General features: G+C 39.7%; 1 protein-coding gene across 11 annotated transcripts in view; it reads right to left on the bottom strand.

Moving 5' to 3' along the window:
• The window catches only part of LOC109928451 (dedicator of cytokinesis protein 7-like), a 151,758-nt gene that overhangs the window by 50,810 nt on the left and 73,934 nt on the right, over positions 1-27,014 (bottom strand). For 6 of the 11 annotated variants that reach the window (XM_048617946.1, XM_048617948.1, XM_048617949.1 and 3 more), the window contains exons 15-25: positions 20,705-20,822; positions 17,833-17,903; positions 16,251-16,389; positions 15,011-15,112; positions 13,993-14,079; positions 11,927-12,158; positions 10,827-10,991; positions 7,601-7,776; positions 2,651-2,755; positions 1,867-1,956; positions 555-650 (exon numbers count right to left, since the gene is read on the bottom strand). In XM_048617946.1, coding sequence (XP_048473903.1) covers positions 555-650; positions 1,867-1,956; positions 2,651-2,755; positions 7,601-7,776; positions 10,827-10,991; positions 11,927-12,158; positions 13,993-14,079; positions 15,011-15,112; positions 16,251-16,389; positions 17,833-17,903; positions 20,705-20,822 — 1,381 coding nt within the window. The remainder of the gene's footprint in view (positions 1-554; positions 651-1,866; positions 1,957-2,650; positions 2,756-7,600; positions 7,777-10,826; positions 10,992-11,926; positions 12,159-13,992; positions 14,080-15,010; positions 15,113-16,250; positions 16,390-17,832; positions 17,904-20,704; positions 20,823-27,014) is intronic. The other 5 variants (XM_048617953.1, XM_048617954.1, XM_048617956.1 and 2 more) reach the window with 2 other exon arrangements.

Below are 27,014 nucleotides of genomic sequence, written 5' to 3'. Positions count from 1 at the left end.
CAGAGGTAGGTTCTTTACACAGAGAGTGGTGGGTGCATGGAATGCGCTGCCGGCGGTGGTAGTGGAGTCAGATACATTAGAGACATTTTAGCGACTCTTGGATAGGCACATGGATGATAGTAAAATGTAGGGTGTGCAGGGTAGTTTGATCTTAGAGTAGGATAATAGGTTGGCATAACACTGTGGGGCCGTACTGTTCTATGTTCTATAAGAAAGGCTTGTTAATAATTTCTCATTAGGAACTGATCCGAACACTCACTGAGCAGAGGGATAACCCGCAAAAAGTTAAACAATCTATTTTTGCCCCTGGTCAGATTCTGATACACTACATCTCCCGTTTTTAGTACGGGTGGGATGTTTGTGAATAATAATGATTCTGACTAAACCACTGCAATTTTCTCGTTATGCAGGCTGCTTGCAGAATTAGAAACACTCAAATATTCTTGAATAGCTGCTTATATATCAGGCTTTGAGTCATAAATTTTCTGCCCCACTTCAAGTTAATTGAGTGAACTAGTGTGGTGCAGGAATATTGAAACATGACCAACGCTTACCATAAGCTGGAAGAAAAACCAAGCCTGCTGTAAAGCTGCCTCTCGCACATTTGTGTTGCTGACAACCCACTGTAAAGTGAGCTCCTCATGGAGCAACTGCATAATACAACACAACAGTTAACAAAACGAACAGATCATTTGAACATATTACAGTCATTCTTTATTTGTTTAGTAAAAGCAGGATGTTAACTCAGATTAAGGACAAATCTAAAACAGTCTTAGAAACGTTGGAACGTTAACCTGCCAACTCTACTCCAATCTGCACAGTTCCCTGGCTGAGTTTACTTGCATCACTTTAGACTTTCTAGGCTTAAATGGGCCAAATTAATTTACACACAGCTCCATCTCATCAGTAGAATAACATGTCATTTGCTATAACGATATGAAACAGCTGCATCATTTGATTTCATGTCAAAAATAACAGATGTGCAAATATGTTTTGCATTTATTTTGATCGAATATTGGGAGGGCTCACCACTGAGCTGACTGAGACACCTATGCGAGTACTGCTGGAAAATGATGCTCCAATGGCGTAGGAAATTCCTTTATCAAACATACACACCTCACTTCAACCTTGCATCTTAATGTACCACCAACTATTGATAATGAATGGATGCACCATAAAATAGAAGCTCACCTGGATTCACAATATGGCTGATTAAGTTAAATGTAAATACATTTTGCCAGTAAATCTGAATCTGAATTTCTGTCTATCATTAAGGAATCTATTAAGTCTTGTTGGAGGTGTGCTGCAGGCAACCCAACAATTATCTCCCTAAAATACTGTGTTAGCCTCGAGAGGCTCAAGCTTGAGATAAGTTTTGACAACTATTTCAATTCTGCCCTTTGAAGCTGGTGGCTTGTTAGTTTAACAAATGAGTGGATGGTCTGCTATCTGACAGCTTTGTTATTTTTTCTTCAGAAGCAGTTAAATAGTGAGACAATTCTGTGCTGCTATAGGAGCACAGGTGTGATGTGGAATCCAGCAGGAGACTGGAGAGCTCAGAGGGCTTACTCCATCAAAACTGCTCCCTGTTTCAGATCTATATCAGCTCTGCATTATAGTAGTTCAAAATCAAAATACCTCCACAATAGTAATCTTAAATTTGGTGGATGGATCATCCTTCCCTAGGCACAGATCTATAACAGGCCGAAAGCTTGCTCCAAAAACCTTCGAACAGTCATTTGGAAAGCACAGGGTAACCATTTGCTAAGTATTTTACTTAGAAACCACCACCATCTTAGACCTCACTATACAAGGATACTCTTCACTTTCCCAATCTACTGTAAACCATAGAATTATTTGGTCTACCTTTTTTGTTGAAAATCTTGGGTGACTGTACTGTGAATGATTGAAGCCTTCCAGATAAGATGACATGCGGTTGGGACTCCGCTCAGCTGCCTGTGAAATGAGGGACAGGTGCAAGATGGTGTATAACAGGTATTAGTGGATGGGAAAAAAATGAGATGGTGAGTAAAAGATAAACAGTCAGCATGGAACAGGAATGAAGGATGGAGATAACCCAGGCCTTGTGTTCGATTTCCTGCTGGCTCACTGCCGACAGAAGACCTTTTAAACTAATACTGCAATCGGGAATACAGCAGCTACTGAACTATGTTATAAGGCTTTTAAAGTCAACCATGACTGTATATTATTTAGAAATGACACCACATTCACATTTGTGCATTCTCTCCATTCTAACCTAACATTTCAGAAACTGGGAATTCTGATTAGAAACATTTTGTCAGGCATTGCCAAATCTGGATTGTGAGCCTGTTTGTTTTAAGACTTGTAAAGGCGAGTGTTTGAGCAAATGATACATCACAGAATGATGCCAAGGCAAGGTTGGTTGATGTAAAGTTGCACCAGATTGGCCTCAACAGACAGACAGAAAAGAACCGGCTTAGGGTTGGAATCACAGCACCCATCACCTATCAGTGGAATGGACGGAATGAAAATAAAATGAATGAATCAGATGTGATTTGGACTGCATTTGTTTGTCCAAGTAGAAGTGGGAAAATGAGAAAGCAGTCTATGTGTAGGTTGGTGAAGATGCTTCGATGAATGCTTCAAGACGAAAACACCATTTCTGCACCTGCTTTAGATCACAGCTGGAATTGGGATGGTTTCTCCGCAAGACAGCCTTTGGCCCACCGGGAGCGTAAGCAGAATTAACCCAGGAGTGAGAGCGATCGATCCCCTGGCAGATAAGGAGGCAGGACAAGGAGGAAACACAAAAGTAAAAACAAGAGTCTAGATACAACAGTTATTCACAGTGAGAAGAGAGCGTTGCCAGCAGGGATATCACAATACACATTCCAGCATAGATGTACGTCACATATTAGCAAGGTTTACTTTGAATTTGTTCTAGAATGTTTTGCCTTTGTCTCTCCTGATTCAACTTATGTGACGTGATTTTCAATATAATAAACCACTGTAAATGAGCACTGATGCCAAAATAAATAAAAACAGAAAATGCTAGAAAAGTTCAGCACGTCTGGCAGCATCTGTGGAGAGAAAGCAGAGTTAACATCTCAGCTCGATTGACCCTACCTCAGAACTGATACTGACAGACCTGCTGAGCTTTTCCAGCAATTCCTATTTTAGTTTCCGATTTACAGCATCCGCAGTTCTTTCGGTTTTTACTGATGCCAACATCCCAGTCACAAACCTGAATGAAAATACAGACCTTCTAACTGTCAAAGTTAGACAACTGGGAGTGCTGAACAGATAGCAATAGATCCTGCCAGAATTATTGCATTTAAAGCTTTATCTATCAATTTAAAGGGAAAACATTTTTGGAATAGAATAGTTACTAAGGCAAGCAGATCCATAGATTAACCTGATTGCCCTATCCTCTTCCTGTATCTCTCAGTCTCCCTTCTCTGCAGAAAGACATAATTATCTTTAACTAATTTAGGCTGTCCACTTCAATGTATTTCAAAGCAATTTGTTTTAAAAATTGACTTTAGTTTGGGTGAAAACAGATGCCCTGATTTCCTTCCTAACTTGATTTTTAATCTGTGTCCTCTGGGAATTATCCTCATAATGGCAGTGGTAAACTTAGCTGGAACCATTATGTCAATTCCTCTTTAATTTGGATTAAAGATTTCACTGAATGTTGTAATGAACTGCTGCAGAGCCAAATAACTACAATCTAAGCAGGCAACAATGTTGGAAGATTGCACATTAAAAATAACACCTGAGGCTGTAGTCAACTTAATCAGTAACAGAGGTTTCAGTTTGCTGCTCTGTTAGTATGTAACTCTAATTTATCAAGAATGTTAACACTTAGTGCATTGAGCCAATGGTTCTTCAGCCTCTGATTTTCCCATTCTAGGTTTCAGTAGTCCAAATGTCTTTACTTGTCAACTTGAACAATCGAAAATTAAAATAAAAAATTTGCTTCCAATATTAGTCAAGGTGTTCTGCTGCTATTTCTCCCTCCCAGCCATTCATTAAAGGTGCTCATTTAAGATTTCGGTACCTGATAAGAGCTTTCCACTTGAGATTTCCATCAATAAACTAGAACTTGCCTCAACAAAATCTGGATCCAAATGACTTTTTTGGACAGGATTGAAATAAAAGGCAAATTTTCTAATTATTTTAAATCTTTATCGAAATAAATACCATAAGATTATTTTTAAATAAATTTGACTGTTCCTTGAAAAGGAACGCTAAAAAGTATGGGCTGTGGAGAAGACTATAGGATTAGACAAGATACCTTATGTCAAGGGAAATGCTATACATTTGATGGACCAAACAGCCCGTTTCTGTGCTGTGATATGCTGTGTTTTAAATCACAAAATTTTAGTCATGAAATTCAAAGACAAGTGGTCAATAAGAAAATAACTTCTCATTTTCATCTAAACCCCAAATCAAGACCACGTTTTAAATGTAAACTGATGATGGTTGTACATCACAGGACAGGTAATGCCTTATTGTGATATCTCTCATTCCCAATGCAGTCAATGTATCAAGGCTCAGACATGATCCATCTTTCCACATATGAACAACAACAATGCCATCAGTAATTAGGCCACATTGATTTTTAAATCAGCAATCACATACTGGCTCAATTAAACATAATGAATGCACTAGCAATTTTAACATTTAAGCCTTGAATGTTGACAGCTAAGGAAAGAAAAGTCAGAATTAAGCATAATTTGCAGAGTTTATTACCTCTTCGGTGCTGACTCATGTAAGGAATTTTCCCTTTTTGGAGACGAATTTATTCAGGTGCAGTTTATCGCAACAACACACTGGGGAACAGAGTGCACTGGCTTCACTTAATAAGCAAAAGCTAGAATCCAACTTCCAGCTTGCAAAACTCCAGAATATGAAGGCAAACAGTACACTCAGCTTGGTGCACTGCTGCCTTTTAATCATACACAATTTACAGGATCTTAATATTGTTTGATTTCCATTAATAGAGTGTATAATTTTAGTCTAGACGCTTTCGTTTTTACTGTCAGTGCAGTGCAAGTGCCTGCAACACCTTCTTAAAGAGTTGAGCCTTGAAAAGGCATATGAAGTTACACATGACATCAAAATTACAGAAACACAATTTAATACATTTGTAAGTTTTCTTATAAGAATAGTCAAAGAAAAATGATAATTCAACTCAACCAATTTATGTAACATCCGGACCAATCTGATCTATCCCATCATTAGCTCAATATATTACCAATTTACTGGTTTCTCCTTTTATTGTAGTCTTCCATTTTAAGAGTTGCAAAGTATTTCACTGAATACTTTTTAATGTCAAGAAATACAGTACCTCCCTATCACACATCTACCATTCTCCAATTCTGATGTGGTTTTAAGAATTCCGAGACATTTATTAGACGTGACCTATTTTTAACAGCTCATATTACCATGCATTTATTTCTCTATTTTCTCAAATCACTTCCTCCCAGACAGTCCAAAGCTATTTTATTTATTAGTACAGATGGCTAACCAGTCTAGAACTCCCAGAATCAAGATGCAACAGGGCATAGTGTATACATATCCAGTACCAATTTGCAGTTAAAGAGCTGTGAAAAATACCACTTCCATGTGTGTCCTAGGCTTGGCTCCACCTGTTCCTATGGTTTCACAACACAGCTTATCCTTACACTTGTTGCTAGAATAGGGCATGTTGTGTGCCACTACGAAGTAGAGCTACCCTTGAGAATCTCACACCCGTGCTCTCCATATACATGCGTCCTTCCTCCCCCTGCATGGTGGAATCACAATCATTTCCCTTATCTCAAAATTCTTTTAAATTGATTGATCACAATGTGGAACATTGCAAATCAATCAATTGGAATCTCTCTTTAAGCATATAGCTGTCGAGATCCCTCTGTGAAGTCCATTATTCTAAAGTGACTGCTAACTCAATTTTCCCTATCTGCACCATTACTAAAACTTGTTAACTTTAACAGTAAGGATCCAACATGAAACAATGCTTATCTTTAAAAGATTTCTGCTTCAACCATCATTTACATTTGCAAAGAGCAAGACAATCCTTAAACAGGAAGCAGCAGAAAGCTTTAGGGTCAGCGGTCTACAGGAACATAAAATATGCTGTAGTGCAATGTGTAAGGACAGCAATGTACAAGAACATACATACAGCACTGGAGGTAATGTACAGGAACAGCCACAAACATAGAAACACAGAAACAAAGAAGATAGGAGCAGGAGGAGGCCATGTGGCCCTTCCAGCCTGCTCCACCATTCATCATGATTATGGTTGATTGTCCAACTCAACAGCCAACTCCTGCTTTCTCCCCATAACCTTTGATCCCATTCGCCCCAAGTGCTTTATCGAGCTGCCTCTTCAATACACTCAATATTTTGGCATCAACTACTTCCTGTGATAATGAATTCCACAGGCTCACCAATCTTTGCGTGAAAAAATGTCTCCTCATCTCTGTCATAAATTGTCTGCCCGAATCTTCAGACTGTGACCCCTGGTTCTGGACACACCCACCATCAGGAACATCCTTCTTGCATCTACCCTGTCCAGTCCTGTTAGAATTTTACAAGTCTTTGTGAGATTCCCCTCATTCGTCTGAACTTCAACGAAAACAATCCTAACCTAATCGATCTCTCCTCGTGCGTCAGTACCACCATCCCCAGAATCAGGCTGGTAAACCTTCACTGCACTCCCTCAAGAGCAAGAGCATCCTTCCTCAGAAAAGGAGACCAAAACTGCACACAATATTCTAGGTGTGGCCTCACCAAGGCCTTGTACAACTGCAACAACACATCCCTGCTCCTGTACTTGAAACCTCTCGCAATGAAGGCCAACATACCATTTGCCTTCTTTACCACCTGCTGCACCTGCATGCTTACCTTCAGCGACTGGTGCACAAGGACAACCAGGTCCTGCTGCACACTCCTCTCTCCCAATTTACAGCCATTTGGAAAGTAATCTGCCTTCTTGTTTTTGCTTCCAAAGTGAATAACCTCACATTTATGCAAATTACACTGCATTTGCCATTGATTTGCCCACTCACCCGACCTGTTCAGATCAGGCTGAAGGATCACTACATCCTTCTCACAGTTCACTCTCCCACCCAACTTGGTTATCATCTGTAAACTTTGACATGTTACATTTTGTTCCCTCATCTATATCATTTTTATTGTGAATAGCTGGGGTCCTGACACCAATCACTGTGGCACTCCACTAGTCACTGCCTGGCAATTTGAAAAGGACCCATGAATTCCTACTCTTTGTTTCCTCTCTGCCAACCAGCTTTCTATCTATCTCAATACACTTCCCACAATCCCATGTGCTTTAATCTTGCACAAACGCCATTGGCTGTAGGATCTCTTTCTTTCTGTCACTCATATATATCTTAGAAAATCAGTGATACAATGGGACTGCACATTAAGCTGCCCCAAACACTGTCATGTGGAGTATCAATAACCTGCTGGAGCATGTAGATCTGGGGAAAAATCTGTAATATCAATAGTGCACAGGGGCAAATATGTTGCTGCCTGTGTCAGTAAAACTATTGTCCATTTTTGAGTTTTGATGCATAAATATCTGGCTTACTTTGCAACCCATAATTTTTGTAACCTCATCATCTGGTGTTGCTGGTGTTGTGGCAAGGTCTGGATTGCTGTTGCTGATGCTCTTGGAACGAGACAGGTTGAGACTTGTAGGCCTGGCAGTAGCACGGGATAAGGTGGCATACTGAATGGGTCCTCCGTAAGAGGGGTTGGTTGGTCCTGAAAAAGGAAAAGAAAAAAATCAAAATTCAGGATAGTCTGGCCACTATATTGGTTTAGCATCTTGGTAACAATGCAACAAAGAGAAAAGTTACACTTAAATAATACATTTTAGTGTGCCATTAAGCCTTAATTTATCCTCTACCAGGATTGAACATGACACCCACACCCATAAAGCACAGAAACAGACTCTTTGTTCCAACTCGTCCGTGCCAACCTGACATCCCAATCTTACCTACTATAATGATGAGGGGCTGTATCATTAGAAGTGTAACCTTTCACATAAAACACTGTGCAGATAAACATAATCAGCTTGTGCTACTATTTTGCAGAGTTCTTCCAGTTATCCTAGCCAATGTGTAACTCTCAAACAACACCCAGAAATAGATTATCTGATTATAATCACAATGTTTTTGAGAGCTTGCTGTATGCAATTTGGTTGCTTCAATCACTATAGTGCAACATTTCAAAAGTATTTAATTATCTCTAAAGTATTTTGGATTGTCCTGAAATCATGAAAGATTTGATACAAATGCATGTTTTTTCTATACTTTCAAACAGCGCCAACCATTAGTGACAGACCTGTAACTACTATAAAGTTGTGTACTTCAAAATGCTTTTTCCAGAGACAACATAAAACTGGAAAGCTAAAATCAGGCAGCTTGGAAGAATCATAGCAGTCTTATGCTGAGAGAGAAGATGGGGGCTCTGAGCTTACACATAACTTTACTGCATAACCTATGGCAATGCTACAGCAGGAAGAAGACTTGCATTTTACACAGCACCTCTTTTAGATCTTTCAAAGTAGTTCATTTAAAAGAAAGTCTCCAATTTCATAGTGCTTGGGATGTGCAATGAATGGGATGTTGCTGGTGTCACCCACAAGAACAATAGTTTGCATTTATGTGGCACTTTAACAAAATAAAACATCTCAACAGAATTCACCGAGACTGCGACAGAAAATCTGATGCTATGTCATGAAAGGAAGTATTACAAAAGGCGACTTAAAATACAAAAGTGGTCAGTTTTAAGGAATGAGAAGAAAGAGATAGAGAGATACAGATGCTTAGGGACTACATAACTAAAGATGTGGTTGAACATCCAAAAATATTACAGAGCAGTGACTTTCATCAGCCGTTGAGTTCACAGGATACATAAGCAAGGTAGTTGACCAATTAATACTTTTTATTATGTAACATGCTAGTTGAGGGAGTACATGCCAGTGAGCCACAATCTTTAGATAGTACCACAGAATCTTTGACAACCACCTGAAATACTGCAACAGGTTTAATGGATCATTTAAATGTCAACACCTCTACCAGCATGGTATTTCTTCAATGCTGCACTCAAAGATCAGCCTTGATTGTGTATTTAACTCGAGTGACAAATGGAACATTGAGGCAATGCCAGAAGTACCTCAATCAGTTGAGGATTTGTTTGTCTGTTCAAGTGAATAGACAAAAGCTGAAGTGGGCTGACATTCTGATTTGAAACCTATTTCGCCATTTATAATCAAATGGCAAGACATTTTCAGAAATCAAATGGAAAAAGGATGAGAACTCTAAACGTATTTCAAACTTTTGAGAACACTAAAAGTAGGACACTATTACAAAGTATCACTGCAGAAGACTCAGTAAACTAATCACAGGGTTCAGTCCATAGCATAAACTATAGGCATCTTATAAATCTCAGTCAAAAAGATAAAATTACTGCCATGAATGAAACAAGTGGATTTATTTAGCTGGCAGTCTGATTCTTGTAAAAGATAACAGCATTGCCTATTGTCATGAAGCTGTTAAGCACCTTTATATAATTTTCTTTCAAAACTGGATTACCGAAACACCCACTTAGTTCTGAAAATGCAGACAAGAAGAAACAAGATGTAACTTTTCTGTGCAACTGTTGAGAGGGAGAAAATAATTATGATTTATACCTCTTGAACATTTTGTGAAAGTATCAACTGAGAATCATGAGATGTCTGAAAGTTCAGGAGACCTGAACGGTGGGACTTCTGGGCATCCAAAATCACGAGGATAGATCTATGAGGTAGTCAACATTTGTTACACCTACTGGACTCACCTGCTGCTATCTGAGCAGTACACTGGCAAAGTTCTTCACTTTTAGTTTACACATTTGTGATCTGCCCAGTCAAATATGCATGACTGGTGTAACTATCTGAGCAACCCCTAGTGGCCAGTCCAAAGCTTAGCGAACAGCAAGAACAATGTTTAAATCAACTGTGCATACAGGTTAAGATGAAGTCACTTTCATAAATCAAAGTTGAAATTTAAGCTCACTTTTAGACACTAGACCAAGATAAGAATTCTCCTACTTACCAGAATATGACAACTGAAATAACAAAATCCTCATCAGACATAACTTGTTAAAAGATCCAGAGCGATTCCCACATCTTGGGGACATTGCAATGGATATGTTGAACTTAATGAGTCTTTACATAAGCTCATCAAAAAATAATTTGGAAAACACTGTTAGTAAAATTCATAATCATTGCACTGAACTGTACCATGCAGTTTCTTTATGTCAAATCACATTCCATTAAAAACTGTATTAAGTCTCTGACGGTAAACTCATGCTTTTCAATATTATTAGACATCAAAACATCAAGTTAGCTTTCGCGCGCATGCACTTTCGGCTCCTATAGTGTTGGATTCATCAGTTGAGATGGGGTTTCAGAGATCAGAGATGATTGGGTCAGGGAGCAGCATGTAATTTTGTCCTCATTTTAAAATCAGACACTGCCCTACTTTTTAAGATTTCCATTATAAATCTGTAGCTGACATTTGATAATGGATGCTACAAATGCATATTGTAGCCTTAGGTTCTCACTGAAAGGACTAAAGTTATCTTGATAGTAATGAGGTGCATGGTTCTCAACAGCCTGCGGAGATTTGCATGTTATCATAGAATCCCTACAATGTGGAAACAGGCCACTCGGCCCAACAAGTCCACACCAACCCTCCAAACAGTATCCACCCAGACCACCTAGCCTGCACATCTTACGCCATTACACAGTGTATATTTATACATACCGGAGAACTGGGGACAGCGGTCGGTGTCTGGAAGATGAAACATGTAGTATATATAGGATACCAGCAAGCTGTTGCGCCCATGCTGATCTTGAGTGCCTTCCAAGTTCTTGTGGATCTGATTGACGAGTTGAGCCATGACCTCAAAAGCAACTCGACCCAGGTTTACTAAAATGTAAAAACCCAGAGGCTCAAACTTTATTTTAAGTCCCTATAAGAGTGAAATCATGCTGCTTGATATCACATAGGGCTGGTTTAAAATTTGCCTTACTTTAACATGCACATTAACACATTCAGAAATAGGTTAACACTGTTACTTACAACTGCGAAGACTGCAAGCTGATTTGGCACAATGTGATTTCATCTCATTCGAGCCTTTGAAGAGGTCTCAGTAACTTTCATATCATGACAGAACATTAAAAAATCCTCCAGATTGCACAACAATTGGGAGAATTTGAATTATCTGGGTTTGTAGTATGTGGAATTAACTACCCAATTTGTATGAGATGTGTTTGAATTATGCCAATGGTCTCTAAATTGGACCTTCCACATTGGATTGTTTAACAAACAAAATCAAAGAGCTGCTTGGTGGCAAAGACTGAAGCTGTGTTGGAGCTACAGAAGCTAGTAGAATTGAGAAAAAGGTAGAAGCTGGGCAAATTCTGTCGCTGGAAAACTAGAGATACGCCTACACTATAAATATTGCCAGTCTCCCTAAAGGAGACCCCTTATATGACCACCCCAACAACTCACCATGCAGTGCTAGAACATTGATATTTTGAATCAATGCCGAGCTGATATTCATACAATAGGCAAGACATCACATGCAGTTAACCACTGAGCACAGCAATGGAGAGAAGTAAAACACCCAGGCTGTGGGAGGTGAATATAAAGATACACAAGAGTTCCTCCATCAGGTCACAGCCAATGAATGAGACTTAGAGACAAAGCGAACTTGTCTAGCTTGACATAATTTGCGTGTAGGGGAAAAAAATTTTGAATAATAGTCCCCAGGACTAATTTTCTTGTCATTTTGCAAACCTTGAACGATACACGAGGAGCAGCTGAGAACAACAAGTAGCTTATGTTTTCTGTCTTCATACCTATTTGCCCATTGATAACTGGAGGGCGGACAATTAAGAGGATGAGCTTGTTGAGGACATGGTGCACAAATCGGAGCAGTGGCTCCAGCCTTGCAGATCGCAAGTTGGTTATACTGGCTTTCAACTCCGTTTCCACATTATTCTCAGAGATTATGACATCCTTCAGCCGAAAAGGGAAGGAGTATTCCTCCAGGACATGCACCAGAGTGAAAAATTTATCCAAAAATTGGTCCTAAGGACAAAAGAGAATCACTGGTTAGACAAGCAGAGTGTTGGAATCTCTGAAATAATCCTCTGAAGCACAGAATACCCTTTGCCCTTTCGAATGCACTTTACTCAGTGCTCCCTACAACAGATTAGAAAATCTGACGGAGTGTCAGCATTATTATTCTGGGGCCTCAACAGCCTCATACACATGTTTCTCTCTTCCCCCTCCTCAGCCCCACCACCAAATTTAATTTCTTCCCTCATCTAGCAAAGGCTCTTGGTCATGATAGAGTTTCACAAATGCCTAATACCATTTGATGATCCACTATGGCATGAATGTTGACTATTTAACTGTGAGGGGTCATTAGAAGAAATCCACTTTTGTTTTCTATATACCTACTTTCAGCAGAGACTTGGGACTCGGTCAGTTTTTTGTTCACTAACCTAACTGTCCTGGCCCATGCTGACTGTACAGCTTAGGAGTGCATCCAGGGTTATACGGCATACCAAAAGTGCAAATATCTTCTGTTGAGAATACCAGGTGAAAGATAAGAGCAAACACAAGACAACAATAGGAGGAGCAAGAGTAGACAGGATTCCACATAATTGGAGCTTAGGAAAAATCAAAACAACTGGAACTCAGAGGCATGAGCTATAGTGTGCCATCAACATGCAGACAATAAAGCTGAGGGGGGGAGCACATCTAGATAACAAGTTTTGCCTATTGTGGAGCTCACAGACATTAGAACACTTCTCAAATTTGAGAAGTACAAATGTATGCACATTTTGAACACGGGATGTAGATTGCAGCCTTCAAAGAGGAATGAAATAAATAATTTCAGGAGAAACAAAATATGAGGGTATTGGTAAAGATTGGGAAGTGTATCTGATGGGTCATATATTTCAAACAAATATCATAGCCTTCATAGGCTAAGAGGCTTTCCTTCATGCTGTAACAGTCTATGATTCTATGACAGAGGGAGTTTTTGGAGGCTGAGCTTCTTGGAAGCTCTAGTAGCGAAAGATGTGGCGTGGAAGTTCAATTTCAAATCATGAGATAAAGTGCTTGAAAAAGCAAATGGATCATAAATTCAGACAAATTCCAGGTACGTGCCTCCCAAAGATTCACATCATAGAAGGCCATTCATGCCACTGGCCCTATCTTCTCTTATCCCCAAAGTCCCGCAAATGATTCCTCTTCAAATATGCATCCAATTCCCTTTTAAAGTTACTCCATCACCCAGTCAAGCAATGCACTCCAGAACATAATTTGCTGCAATAAATAGGAAGACCTTTTTGCTCATGTCTGCAATGTTCTTTTGCCAATTACCTCGAGACCTGCTTTCAATTCTAGGTGAAATACTTCCAGAAAATACCGAGTGCTCCTTTTGAGACAATCCAGATTGTATACTTCTGTGATGTTCGCACTTTCAGCCCAAGGCTAAATAAACATTTGAAGATGGTTGCAGGGCAAGTTCCCAGCTGAGTTTATTATGTTACAACGACCAGATGAAGGAACAACAAAAGTATAATTTCTGAGTGACCTTGATGAGTCACACAATCTTATAGCTGCCAGAAATATAGTGATGGTAATCTTCAGTCAGAGAATTTTATGTGACAGCATTGCCTTAGAAACTCTTCAACAACATTGTTATAAAACAGCACAACGGTTTGACATTTATTCTGTTTTTCTCTAGGCAATTCATAATCGTCTGTATTTACAACTTTGTGACAGATCAGCTAAACTGTCTTGTGAGCCAGAGATTTCTGACCATAATGCCTCTTTCAAAGGGAGCTGAGCTATGCGAGAATGTTAAGAGCTGGAAGGCTGCAGGTTCATCTAAGTAAGGTGAACGTACCTGGGTATGGACTGATGAGGCTGCCAATACTTCGACATTAAAAACTCCTTTGTGGTTATCGACCCACTTCATTCCAGGCAGTTGGACCTATCGAAATGATAAATTGAAAAAAAAAATTATAACTACATTGATCAAGAGCATTTCTCAGATGCCTCAGAACACTTGATAAAAATCAAGCAAGTTCGAAGCCCCAAGATGTCCAACTAACACATTGCAATGAAATTCAATTGGGAGAGTGCATTCAGCCAACTAAAACATTGTGAAAACATCACTGCAGACAGATTAAAGCTTGGAGCAATTTCACAAAAATATCTGTGGGTCATCCAGATCACCCCTGAAAGTGTATAGACTGAATTTGTGCCCAATAATAACATATGGTTTGCTTTCAAGAAAATCCATTGCAGCCATGGCAACGCTGCCACATAAACTGCCAGGTGCAGTAAAACATAAAGTGAACTTGGTTGGGAAAATAAATGGATGATTAGGGATGTTGTCTGTTTTCACTCAACAAGTTTCTCGGACATTAGACCAGATCTCAGTTACAAACTGTGAAAATGTTAAAGGGGTTTAGTACACAGAAATCTTAAAATTGAATATTCCACTCCAAATCTTCTATTTACTATTATCTTCTATATGTACTCAAATCCACTCCACATGTATATGTTCAAAGCTTCAAACGTTTGGTCTAGGAAGCCCAGAACCCGAGCTTCATTAAACCCCGTGTGGTTCCACTTGCACAGAAAACTAGAAAGGTAACAACTGAGGTCCATAACACTTGACTTTGCTGAGGCTAACAACAGTTCAGTGAAACAGAAGATTAGTGATTCAGGGACATCATCTCTGAGTTTTGTAAAATATAATGTGCAGGAAGAATGGCAGACTGGCTTTGAGGGTTAAGAGACAGATCTTTGAGGAGGAGATGCAGCAACAAGTCATTATTTCAACACAGAATGCAGTACAGTGGAAAAGGATGAGGAAGCAGAAGGGTAAAACAATATATTACTTAGATCATACTTACATCAGGAGTGAGCACGGAGTAACTAGGAGGTGGCTTGTCCACTGACACTGGGAGGCTGAATGATCCAGTTCGGAGGCGGCCGTGTTGCATCAAGGGGATCCACTAAATGAACGGGTTACAAGATTAGAATCTGGACAGTTATCAGCAACCTTCATCAACTCGAAACATTGAATTTACCACCACTATTGAGGAATTAATGGTGGTAAAGAGCTTGAATTCAAGTGATTGACAAGTTGCTACACTCCTCTGGCTTCCACCACAATTGATGCACTCCTCCAGTTTCAATTACATTTGCTACCTCCACTCAGGGAAACTCAGACCTATTTTAGTCAGATGTAGGACACCAGTTTAGTGTCTCTATATATGCCTGCTGGAGAGATGTACCAATCCAGTACATACACTCAGGCCAGGCATCCCCAGATCAGTTTCCTACGGAGATGACTATCCCACAAAGAATCATGTCACTCCAGGGAGCAAACGTGCATTCCCAGTGACTCTGACAGAAAAGGAAACTAGACAAATGAGAAAACTTAAAAAAAAAACTGCTACTTTTTCCCCAATGAATCAAGCAACATTACTGATATACAGTATTGAATAATTATCCAGGAATACATACCTGAAACTACAGATCGCTTCTCTTTGAAACACTGAAACGTGGTACACTGTAACTGATAGTCTGCATTTTAACTTCTTTCTGCTTATTATTTATAATTGTAGTTTACTCCATGACTGTAAGCTTATTAGAATCAGTTCAATCTACTTCATTTTTTAAAAATTCACTCATGGTACGTGGGGGTTGTTGGCTGTACAAGCATTTATTGCTCATCTCAAGTTGCCCTTGAGAAGGTTGTTGTGAGCTGCCTATTGGAACCACTGCAGTCCGTGAGTTATAGATAGACCATAATACCATTAGGGAGGGAATTCCAGGATTCTTAACCAGCCACACTAAAGGAATAGTTAACATTTCCAAGTCAAAATGCTAAGTGGCTGGGAGGGGAACATACAAGGGCTGGTGTTCCCATATATCCGCTGGCCTTGCCCCCAGAGATGGAAGTGGTCATGGGTTTGGAAGATGCCATCTTAGGAGCCTTGGCGAATTTCTGCAGTGTGTCTTGTCGGTGGTACACACTGCTGCTACTGGGAGTCGGTGGAGGAGGGAGTGGAAACCTGGAAGCCTTCCTTTGGGGTTCTTCACAGTGCTGAATTACAAAGGCCAATTTATTAATTCACTGTTACTCACTGTGTAGCCAACTGGTGTCTCCAATGACGAACTGGGTTTCTGCTGACAGCTAATGTGGTAGAAAGTGAAGAGCAGGTGATGGTTATCTGTCAGGTTTGCTGGTATCTTCATTTTTATTTCCTCATAAAACTCTGGTGATCTGCAAAGGTCACACAGTATGTCACAAATAAAGGCAGCAGAACGCTGTAGTCATTGCGCAAGCACAAGTACCACTACCACATTCAATTTCATTCCACTACTTGGAAAATGTTTTACTCCCCACTAGCCACTTAATGAAGAGGACTTAACTCCTCCACCAGTTCAGTGGATAAGTGCAATTGTGTGTGTAGTTCAATACCACACTGAACTCTGTGTGACAGCCACTTAAAAAGTGCCATCTATCATTGTTTTCCAGTGACATTTTTGGGACATGTTTGTGCGCGGTCAATTGGGACTGGCTTTGATGGCTGAAAAGCTTGCTGGCAGTCACAGTCTACATTCCTATGGAAGAAATGAGCATTTTGACCTTTAGAAATCTATCAGTAATGAGGCATCGGGAAAGAATGAAATAAAAGTTACAACAGTCCCACAGCCTGCTTTAGTTTTTACTTCAAGTTACTTTCTGTTTGTCTCACCACTTGATTAATTTCTGTCCCTTGTTTTCTTCAACCACGTTTTCAGTGTTCAGTTACCATTTCACCATCATGATGCAAGTCTACTGGGATTAGCACTGTATGAATTTGTACAGGGTAATGGGAGAGTAGACAGTGACCCTTGAGCAATGATATTTGAGAGTTTGAGATTAGATTGGACCCAGGGAAATCACTTTAGACAGACAGGCTTTGTGTCAAAGCTGCAGGTGGTAAAGTTAGGATTGTCAATTTTACTGGTTCAACTTCTGATTTCAGCTTATCAGATGAGGGCAGCAGGTCATATTTCAAGCCATTTATCAACACAATTCAGATTTCCTATTTGTGATCACACTACACTGGCTGACTGAAGCCTTTTTTTTTGTTTAAGCTCACAGTGCTGCTATTTAGTCCCTTACAGAATTTTAGACAATTGCCAGTTTATAGCAATGCACAGGTTAAGAGACACGCATTCTCATTGCCATAGTCAGCTGCCTTTCACTGGCGGAAAAAATACTTAATTGCAAAATGGCAGTGACACAGTCAAGAAGGAAGTTAGCAGCATGGAGGAAGAATGTATTTATTGAGGGAAAATAAAATCTACAATTCATTAGCCAAAACAGCAGAATCTGTAGAGGCTGTAATACATCTGGGGTAGATGGTGGCACAGTGGTAATGTCACTGGGCTAGCAATCCAGAATTCCAGACAAACGTTCTTGGGGATGTGGGCTCGAATCCCACTAAAGCAGATGATGAAATCTGAATTCAATAAACAAAAATCTGAAATTAAAATCTAACTTATTGGCGGCCATATAACAATCGTCATAATGCCGTTCAGCTAGCACATGACTTGATTCAAGGACAATTAGGATGGATACTGGTCTAGCCAGTGAAGCCCGCATCCCAAAAAAGAACAACAATAAAACATGTACTGAATTGTAAGGTTCTGCTGAGACCAGTCTTCAATAACTCACTTGTTGTGATACACCACAGCAGAGTATGCTTCTTTAGAAAATTCTGCACAGCTAGACTTCCCAAAGATAACCTGCATTTATACAGAAGAAACAAATGGTCAGAGATGGCACTGGGCTAGAGAAGCTCTGACTGATACACAACAGACAACAGGATCTAAACCGCACGGAGTTCAAATGACAAGTTGTGAAGAGAATAAGGGACTAATCATTTATAACCAAGACATGGAGAAATTACTTTACTTAAAGTGTTGAGAATCCATGGAATGCTCCAGCCAAGAGGGTTGCAGCTGCTCCATTATCAAATATATTTAGTCAGATTTATGGTCTCTTGGAGGTAATGAATATGGGAAATGGGTAGGAAAATGGAATTGAGATCAAAGATGAACCATGATCATACTAATTGGTGGAGCAGGCTCAATAGGCCATACCATCTACACTGCTCCTATTTATGGTGTTCTTGAATTGGTATTTTGGTGGGCTTGGTCCTGAAAAATAAACAGAAGTGTCTGGATTGTCAAAGGATTAAGTGATACAACGTTGGAGCCGGTTACAGATTGGGGGCTGGGACAAAGCCATAGAGGGATTTAAAGACAGGGGCAAGTATTTCAAATGTGATGCTTTGGAGTAGAACATGCCAGTTTTACAATAACAAAGAAAGGAATAATGACTAAGCAACAGTTAGCAATGGAAGAGGTTCTTCTTATCATTTGGCAGTTCATAGAGGATGAGAGTGGATAGCCACTGAGGATTGAAAAGGGGCCAAAGTGTGGTATTTTGAAGGAGTTATTCTGAAAATAACAGTGATGGTGTTTGAGCAAAGAGAACTATTAATATTAGTGAGTTTCAGGGCAAGAAAGATGATTAACTGGTCAGAACTTGGGCAGGGAGGAGGCAGTAAATGGGACGCACAGAAAGAAAGAACTATGACAACAGGAAGTGGGACTGAGCAACTAAACACTACAGAGTATTGAGAAGTGTGTGCGCGTGAGTGAGAGAGAGAGCAGGGTGAGAGGGGTGTGGGTGGGATGGTGAAAGGATGTGAGAGAGTGGGAGAGCATGCACTTGTGAGAATATCAAGCAAGGATTGATCTGAGCTTAGTCATGAGGCTTAGTCATGTTGCACTTTGCAGTAGAACAGTTACTGCATTTCGAATTTAATAATTTGCACACAAAACAAAGCAGTCTGAAAGATTTGAGAGATCAACCACAAAGAAAGGTGCCTTTTTCTTCTTTGTTCCTTAAAAAGGTCTCTGGCTTTTTAATGGACAAGTATGATGACAACACTCACTCACCTCATGTACAGTACAATCAGACCTCAACGAGGTACAGTACTGAGTGACCACTGAGCTGTAGCCCAGTTCAAAGGCAGCACCCTCAGAAGGAAATGAGTAACATTAAAAGAAGAAATCCAGAATTGTACAAGAAATACTGAAGAGGCAGACAGCTCTTTGATGGTGTACATGTCCATTAAGCTCTTGTTAAAACTGAGCTGACTCATTTACTTCCACTATACTGAGCATGATCTGTTAACTGTCTCACCCACACAGCCACTCAAAGTCCAGTATCCTGTGGGAGTATACAGCTACTAAGGGCTGCTGTAATTGACTCAAACCATCAATTTTTTTGTTCTTTAATACACTTTGGCATGACAAGAGGCACAATGTGTACTTCACATTACATACTTATTTTTCAAAAATGCACAAGTACAGTAGAACATCAATCATATAACTCTCAGTATGAAGAGGTGTCAGATTACGAACCTGTGAAAAGGAATACACTGACTTAAAATAGACACTGGGGATTCACGTAATGTCGATTTAAGCGTTAGACATGAAAGGAAAATTCTTTTCCAAATAATACTTAAAATCTCCAAAAAAGAATTAACTCTTGCAAGTATGCTCCCGTTCTCTCATTAGGTTTTCAAACTGAGCTGTGTATAACAAATAGATAATTTCTCTCATTCTCTCTTTCAATATCTTTCACATTTATTTTATTATTATGCTGTTGCTCTTTGAAACCTCTTCCCATCACTCCTCCTTTTGAGCTGTAAATTTCTCTTCCTGATTTTTAAATTGAGACTTAACTTGGCTGTACCACAAGCTGCTTGTATCCCCAATTGTGGTGAACTTCAAAGACTCTTGAATACTAATCTTGCAGTATCCAGGACATGATCCAAGCCTATCCCAAGACCAACAAAATAAATTCACCATGTTGCTACGTGTGGGACCTTGCAAAAATTAAAGACGGCTGTTGCACTTTGCAGTAGAACAGTTACTGCATTTCGAATTTAATAATTTGCACACAAAACAAAGCAGTCTGAAAGATTTGAGAGATCAACCACAAAGAAAGGTGCCTTTTTCTTCTTTGTTCCTTAAAAAGGTCTCTGGCTTTTGGAACCAGGAGTCACAGCTTAATGATACTGGGTAGGCAATTTAGGACTAAAATGAGCAGAAATTTCTTTACCCAGAGAGCAGTGGAACACCTTGCCACAGAAAGTGGTTGAGGCCAAAGCATTTAATGTTTTCAAGAAAGAATTAATTCTTAAGTCCAAAATGAGCAAAGTGTATGGGGAGAAAATGGGAACGGACTGAGTTGAATGATCAGCCATGATCATATTAAATGATGGAGAAGGCTTGAATTGTTGAATGGTCTATGTGCCTACTCCTGTTTTCTGCATTTCTATAGAACCCAATCCTGTTGTACTCTTTCTTATTTACCTTACGTTCTACCATGCACTCTTGCCTCGGGTTTCTGAACAACAAGAACTGCATGATTTTCTGACATATATATATAAAATACCAGGAATGGCATTAGCATTTATTTAAGGAAGAAAATTGCTAAGATCCTCACTTTAATCTAAGGCATTTCTTACCGGCATGGCAGTGTTGGGGTCCTCGCCTGCCATAAACTGGACTTTCACCGTAATATTCCGTACAGACCCCTGACGACTGCTGAAATTCAAACTCTGTAGGTAGACATATAGTAGATTCCTAAAATGAAAAATGTCAGAGATGAGGAGTGTAGACAACAAGCTGTGAGCCAGACTTATAGTGACCGGCTGTCCTGACCCATTAATTTTGCCATGTGATAAATATATCCACTGATAACAATAGCTGCAATCTCTCAAAGACATCAGAAACAGGGCAATCCATTTGTCTGAAACATGGAAGCAAGTCATTATCTGAACAGCACAAAGTACAAAGAAACATCAAAAATGGATCTGCACCTCGATTAAAGCAGTCAACAAATCCTACCTGGCTGTCACGAGAATCACTCAGAAAACAAAATGCCTTTCAAAATTCTGAAGCTTGATTTTACCAGACATCTTGGATCAGAAACTCAGAGCAATTAGAGTAGTGAATACACCAAAATGGAGATCAGCAGTGTTGACAATGAAGAGGATGCTGGATAGATACTTTTCAGTGAAGAAATGAGAAATAGCAGAGTGTATTGTATGTTTATTGACTCATGGGTCAGTCCAGACCAACTGCAGTGGTACCTTCTAAAATGTTCTAAGAATTCTGGCAATGACATACAGACCTAGCCCATTGAATATCAATCATTTTGCTAATTCCCTTGAGATTCTTGGTTACAGTCTCTCAATCAGAGGCATGACAGGTTCAACTATTCTTGTCTAATTATCAGGATCATTCATAGTAATCTACAGAAGAGACAGACAGCAAGGAACACGAATGAAGCAAGCTATTTTACGTGGAGGATCAAACACAAAAGTAAAAATAAGCCTAACAGTAACTCTATTACAGCAAATTCCAATTTAAAAAATCATGTGACTTGAAACCATTCTTTCTGCTAACTCTCATCTCTGCTATCTTTCATCAAGCGACTAACAACTCTCACCTCAAGGCTTCACTGCCTGAGCTCTGGAATCTCAAAATTCCCTAGCTTCACTCTTATTTGTCGTTTGAAGACTGCCTTCTGAAACCATTTCCTCAAAATGCTGATTTCCCAAATTCCCCTCCAGGTTCATTGTGTTAGTTGACACAAATAATCATCTCTCAACTATTGTAGCTTTCTTTCTGATCTCCATCTCTGGCAAGAGTGTAATGGTATTGTCACTGGATGAGTAATCGAGAGACCCATATTTGAGGACAGATTCTGAAATCTGAATCCCACCATGCCAGATGTTGAAATTTGAATTCAATTCATAAATCTGAAATTAAAAACCATTCAAATCGTGACTATACAACAATTGTCAAGAAAGGCCACCTGGTTCATGAATATCTTTTAGGGAAGGAAAACCTGCCATCCTTAACTGGTCTGGTCTATATGTGGCTCCAGACCCACAACAATGTGGTTGATGCCACAAAGAAGTGGCCTAGCAAGGCAGTCTGTTGTATCTAACTGCTAAAGTAAATGACTTAAAATTAACCAGATGGACTACCCAATATCAGTCAAGTCACAGTAAACAACAGCATGCACAGTCCTTTCAAGCCTGAAAAGTACTCCTTACTAACATCGTGAGGCTTGTGCCAAAATAGAGAGAGCTGCAGACTTCAGATGAGTAACGTAACAATCCAACATTGTCTGTAAGACTGTATGAGAAAGTCTATGTCTCATATGCCACTATCACCATCCCTGGTACGCCCTGTCCAACTCGGAAAACAGACCTACCATACAGCAGTACCATGGTGGTTTAACAGTAGGCAGTGAGCTGCCCTGGGAGTTCTCAAATTTGAGATGTACTCTTCACACCACACAGCTGGCAGACAATGACCATCTTCAACAAGAGGAAATCCAACCATTTCCCTTTGATATTAAATGGCATTACCATCACGGAATCCTCCAATATCAACATTCTGGGAGTTGCCATTGTTATTAGTCTTCTGAATGGATCTTTCAAATTTCAAATCTAATGTTAAGCTTGCTTTTTGTACACCTTCTTTGCAGCCATAACTTTGTATTCCTCACTCTGTTCAATCACTCTATGATCTTTGTGCCTTTGTATGTTATGATCTGCTGTATTGCAAGCAAAACAAACCTTTTCACTTTACTTAGGTACATGTGACAATAATAAATCAAATCAAAACAAAATCAAATCATTGACCAAAAACTGAACTAGACTAGCCATATAAATACTGCGCCTACAAGAGGTCAGAGGCAGGAAATTCTGCGGTGAATGACTCAACTTCTGACTCCTCAAAACTTATCCATTATCTACAAGGCACAGATCAGGAGTGCTATGGAATACTCTCCACTTGCCTGGATGAGTGCAGCTCCAACAACGCTCAAGAGATTTAACACCATCCAGGATAAATCAAACCACTTGATTGGTACCATATCCACATTTACATTCACTCCCACTACCAGTGACGTACAGTAGCAGCAGTGTCTATCATCTACAAGTGGCGCTGTAACAACTTACCAAGGCTTGTCTGACAGCACATTCCAACCTGTGACCTCTATTGTCTAGACAGACACCACAGATGATGAATGGGAAAGCCAGTACCTGCAAGACCTCCTCCAAGCCACGCACCATCCTGCCTTGAAGTATATTGCAGTTTCTACAGCGTCAGTGGATCAAAATTCTGGAACTCCCTCCCTAACGATACCTACACAACATGAACTGCAGAGGTTCAAGAAGACAGCTCAATATTAAATGAGGGATAAGTAATAAATACTGGCTAAGCCAGCAATACCCACATCCATGAAGCAAAGCAAAAAAACACACCTCTAATCTCTCTTTCCTCTCAAAATTGTGAAGGATATTCTCCAAGACACTGACCAAGATCCCCTTCTGTAATCCCTGCTGTTTTGACACAATTGCCCTCAGGAACAGATTCTATTCTAACACACACTGCACAGCCTACTAGGAATTTTTCTTTGGCCCTTTTCTCATCTACGTATTGTTTGTAGGTGATGTCACCAGCCAACCGAATTCACAAGTAAGCTAAGTGACAATACTTAGCGCGACCTCTAAACCACCTTTTCTTACCCCACCACTAACTATGATATGCTGTGCCTGCCTGATTCAGTCTTCAAAGAGTCATAATCTGCTTATGTTGAAGACCAAGACCACCGAAGCCATTCGATATATAAATTCATTGATGCCAGTTTTACAACTACAAAATAGATGTCTAATCATCAAATGCAACAGTTGAAGCGGGTGCAGACACTTGAAGCTGGAAGTGCACCAAGCAGCATACTGATGAAGGCCCAGATTCAGGTGTGAGAAACTGCCCCAAAATGTACACAAGGTTGTTATTTCCATGCAAGGGGCTGACCTGTGGGAACCCTATTCCTGAAAACAGGCTGCTGCTGAATGGAGCATTGGTTTACTAAGTGGCAACCCAAATCTTTTGGGTTTTTCAACAAGAAAATTCTCTTTATGAAGCTGAGATCAAGCAGTTAAAAACCTATTTCTTTTGCGGGCATTGATCCCAATTGATAATAATATTAAGCAAGTTCGATCCCAGAATGAGAACTAGCTTGGTAGACCATAAGTTTAATTTTTCTTTCTATTTACCATGGAGATTTTTCACTGATCACATTCACAAGAGGCCTCCAATACACTTTTAACAAAAGAACATTGAGCAGCTGCAGTTCTTTCAGTTTTCAACCTCTGAATGAACTTGTTTTAGCCTGAATTAACCTGTTTGAGATACCATTTCTCAGTTGTTGTGAAACTCAACACCCTAGGCCTCCTGAGGAGAACTTTGCTTTCTGTTCACAGAATCCCTACAGTGTGGAAACAGGCCCTACGGCCCAACAAGTCCACACCGACCCTCAAAGCATCTCACTCGGACTCATCCCCTATAACCCACCTAATCTACACGTCCCTGATCACTATGGGCAATTTAGCATGGCCAATCTACCTAGGCTGCACATCTTTCGACTGTGGGAGGAAACCCATGCAGACACGTGAGAATGTGCAAACTCCACACAGTCAGTCACCAGAGGGTGGAATCGAACCCAGGTTCCTGGCGCTGTGTGGCAGCAGTGCTAACCACTGAGGCACCGTTGTTCATTTAGCTAAAGTCACATAATTTCTTGGGTATGCTCTTTTAAAAAAAAAACTCAATTCACAATGAGTTTCTGACCTCTTTTAAAAAGAAATCACACCTTCACAGAACTGAAAACTAACATCTGTTTTACCTACTCTTTAGAACCCAACTTCCAAAATAAGAACAATATACCATGTACCTTCCTCACGCCATGAATTACAAGCTAGTTGCTGAAAACTCCATGTCAATAACGAGTAGCGACAACAATGAAGGCATAAATCAATCAGAACTGTATTACTAGGAAGAATAATAAAGGAAGAATAATAGAATAATAAAGGGAGAATAAACGAAGAGCTGAGGTTGTGTTTCAGGATGTCATTCTAGGGACGTGACCGTACACACAGTGGCAAAGACTCAGGCTGACACTTTTTGTCAGTCTTGAAACCCAACACAAGTAGCACCCTGGCAACCAATGATGTCTTTTGTATAAAACATGTTCACCAGATTGATCATGTTGGTCCCTGCCCACTGATTAGCTTTTGTTTCGACAGGTTGAAGAGTACTGCCTTAACCTTGGCTCCAAAAAATGCCTTTTATTAACCACTCCTCCTAATGAAACAATGTACAGCAGGCATGAAGAAACAATACTGTGAAAACTGACAATATAGTATTGTCTGACACTGTTACTATGTTACATTTCCTTGTTACAATCATGCCCCAAGAATGATTTACAGTCTTAAACGCAATCAGGTCTCTTTGGTTATTCATCTCAACAGAAATATTTGATTTGAATTACGTCATAGGAAGAGAAGGAGGCCATTTAGCCTTTCAAACCTCTTCTGTGAATTAATACATTCGTGGCTGATCTGCAACATAATTCTGTATCCCTTAATGTCTTGAGGACAAAAATCTATAAATATTAGATTTAAAATTAGTAATTGGCTTGCAACCAAATGCCATTTGCAGAAGAAAAGTGATGAACTTGTATCATCCTTTACATGAACAAAATTCCCTAACTTCTCTACTGAAAAGGTTTACCTTTAATTTTTTAAAGGCTGTAGTCCTAGACTCACCAGCCAGCAGAAACAGTTCGTATTTACCTGGTCTTTTCCTCTTAATATCTTGAAATTTTCGATCAAATCACCTATGAATCTTCCAGATTCCAGCAATACAAACCTATTTTGTGTAATGTTGCCTTGTAGTTTAATCTTTGCTGTCAAAGTATCATGCTGTTAACTACATGCTGATTTCTACCAAGGCCAATGTATCCTTCCTAACGTGTGGTGTGCAGCATTGATCACAGGACTCTGGGTAAGGCTTTGTGTCGCTGAATTATGACTTTACCTCTAGCATTCCAGTCTTCTTGATGCAATGGCCGGTACTCCATTTTCCCATCAATTATTTTCTTTACTTCTTTACACCATTTTAATAATCCGTATACCTAGATGCTCAAAATCTTCACCATACCAAAGTGTAATCCTGAAATTCCCTGTATTGTTTTCTGGAGCACAATGTAAACATAGATATTGTTGAACAAAGTAAATCTCTTAAAAGATAAAATTTTAGGAATTTCTTTCTGATAGTACAGAGCCTAACTTATTCCCTTTGAGAAATAAAGTGTTCAACAATAAATAAGGAATGCTCCCTTATAGACATTTTCAGTATATTAGTAAATATCACACGACATATCTTCATTGAAGATTAGGCGGTTAAATTGCTAAACAGCCTTTACACACTGGAAAATGCTAATAACTCTCGTCAATTATCCTGGGGATACTTGAAGTACTGTACATTGGAGCAAGAACACTTACTGGAGCCCACACCATCACTTCCAACCTTAAGTAAATGTACAGGAAGAAATCTGTGTTGCATCTGCTCTAACAGCTGTCATTGCTCACACTGCCTGAAGGGTTCTAGTACAACATGTATCGTACCCAAAACAAACAGCATCTTCGGCACCGTGTTAACCCAGATCTGCAGAGAAGGTCCATTAGAAAGGCAGACACACAAAACATGTGTTTCATTAGCGATTACTGGAATGTGTGGCAAAACATACACTTTTATAAATGCACACCAGATTTTAGGTTTAACAGTAATTAATCAGAACTGAGAAGTTAATCCTACTGTTGGTACTAATATTTCTGTTTTATAGTTTTGCAGAAGTTTTGAGCTATGCGTGTGTGTGTGGGAGGGAGGGAGAGAGAGTGTGCGTGTGTGTGT

This window comes from Rhincodon typus, chromosome 38 (genome assembly GCF_021869965.1).
Source record: "Rhincodon typus isolate 14 chromosome 38, sRhiTyp1.1, whole genome shotgun sequence".
In the NCBI taxonomy this organism is placed as follows: Eukaryota; Metazoa; Chordata; class Chondrichthyes; order Orectolobiformes; family Rhincodontidae; genus Rhincodon; species Rhincodon typus.
The sequence above is the reverse complement of the archived record's forward strand: the minus strand, read 5'-3'. Positions and strand labels throughout refer to the sequence as shown.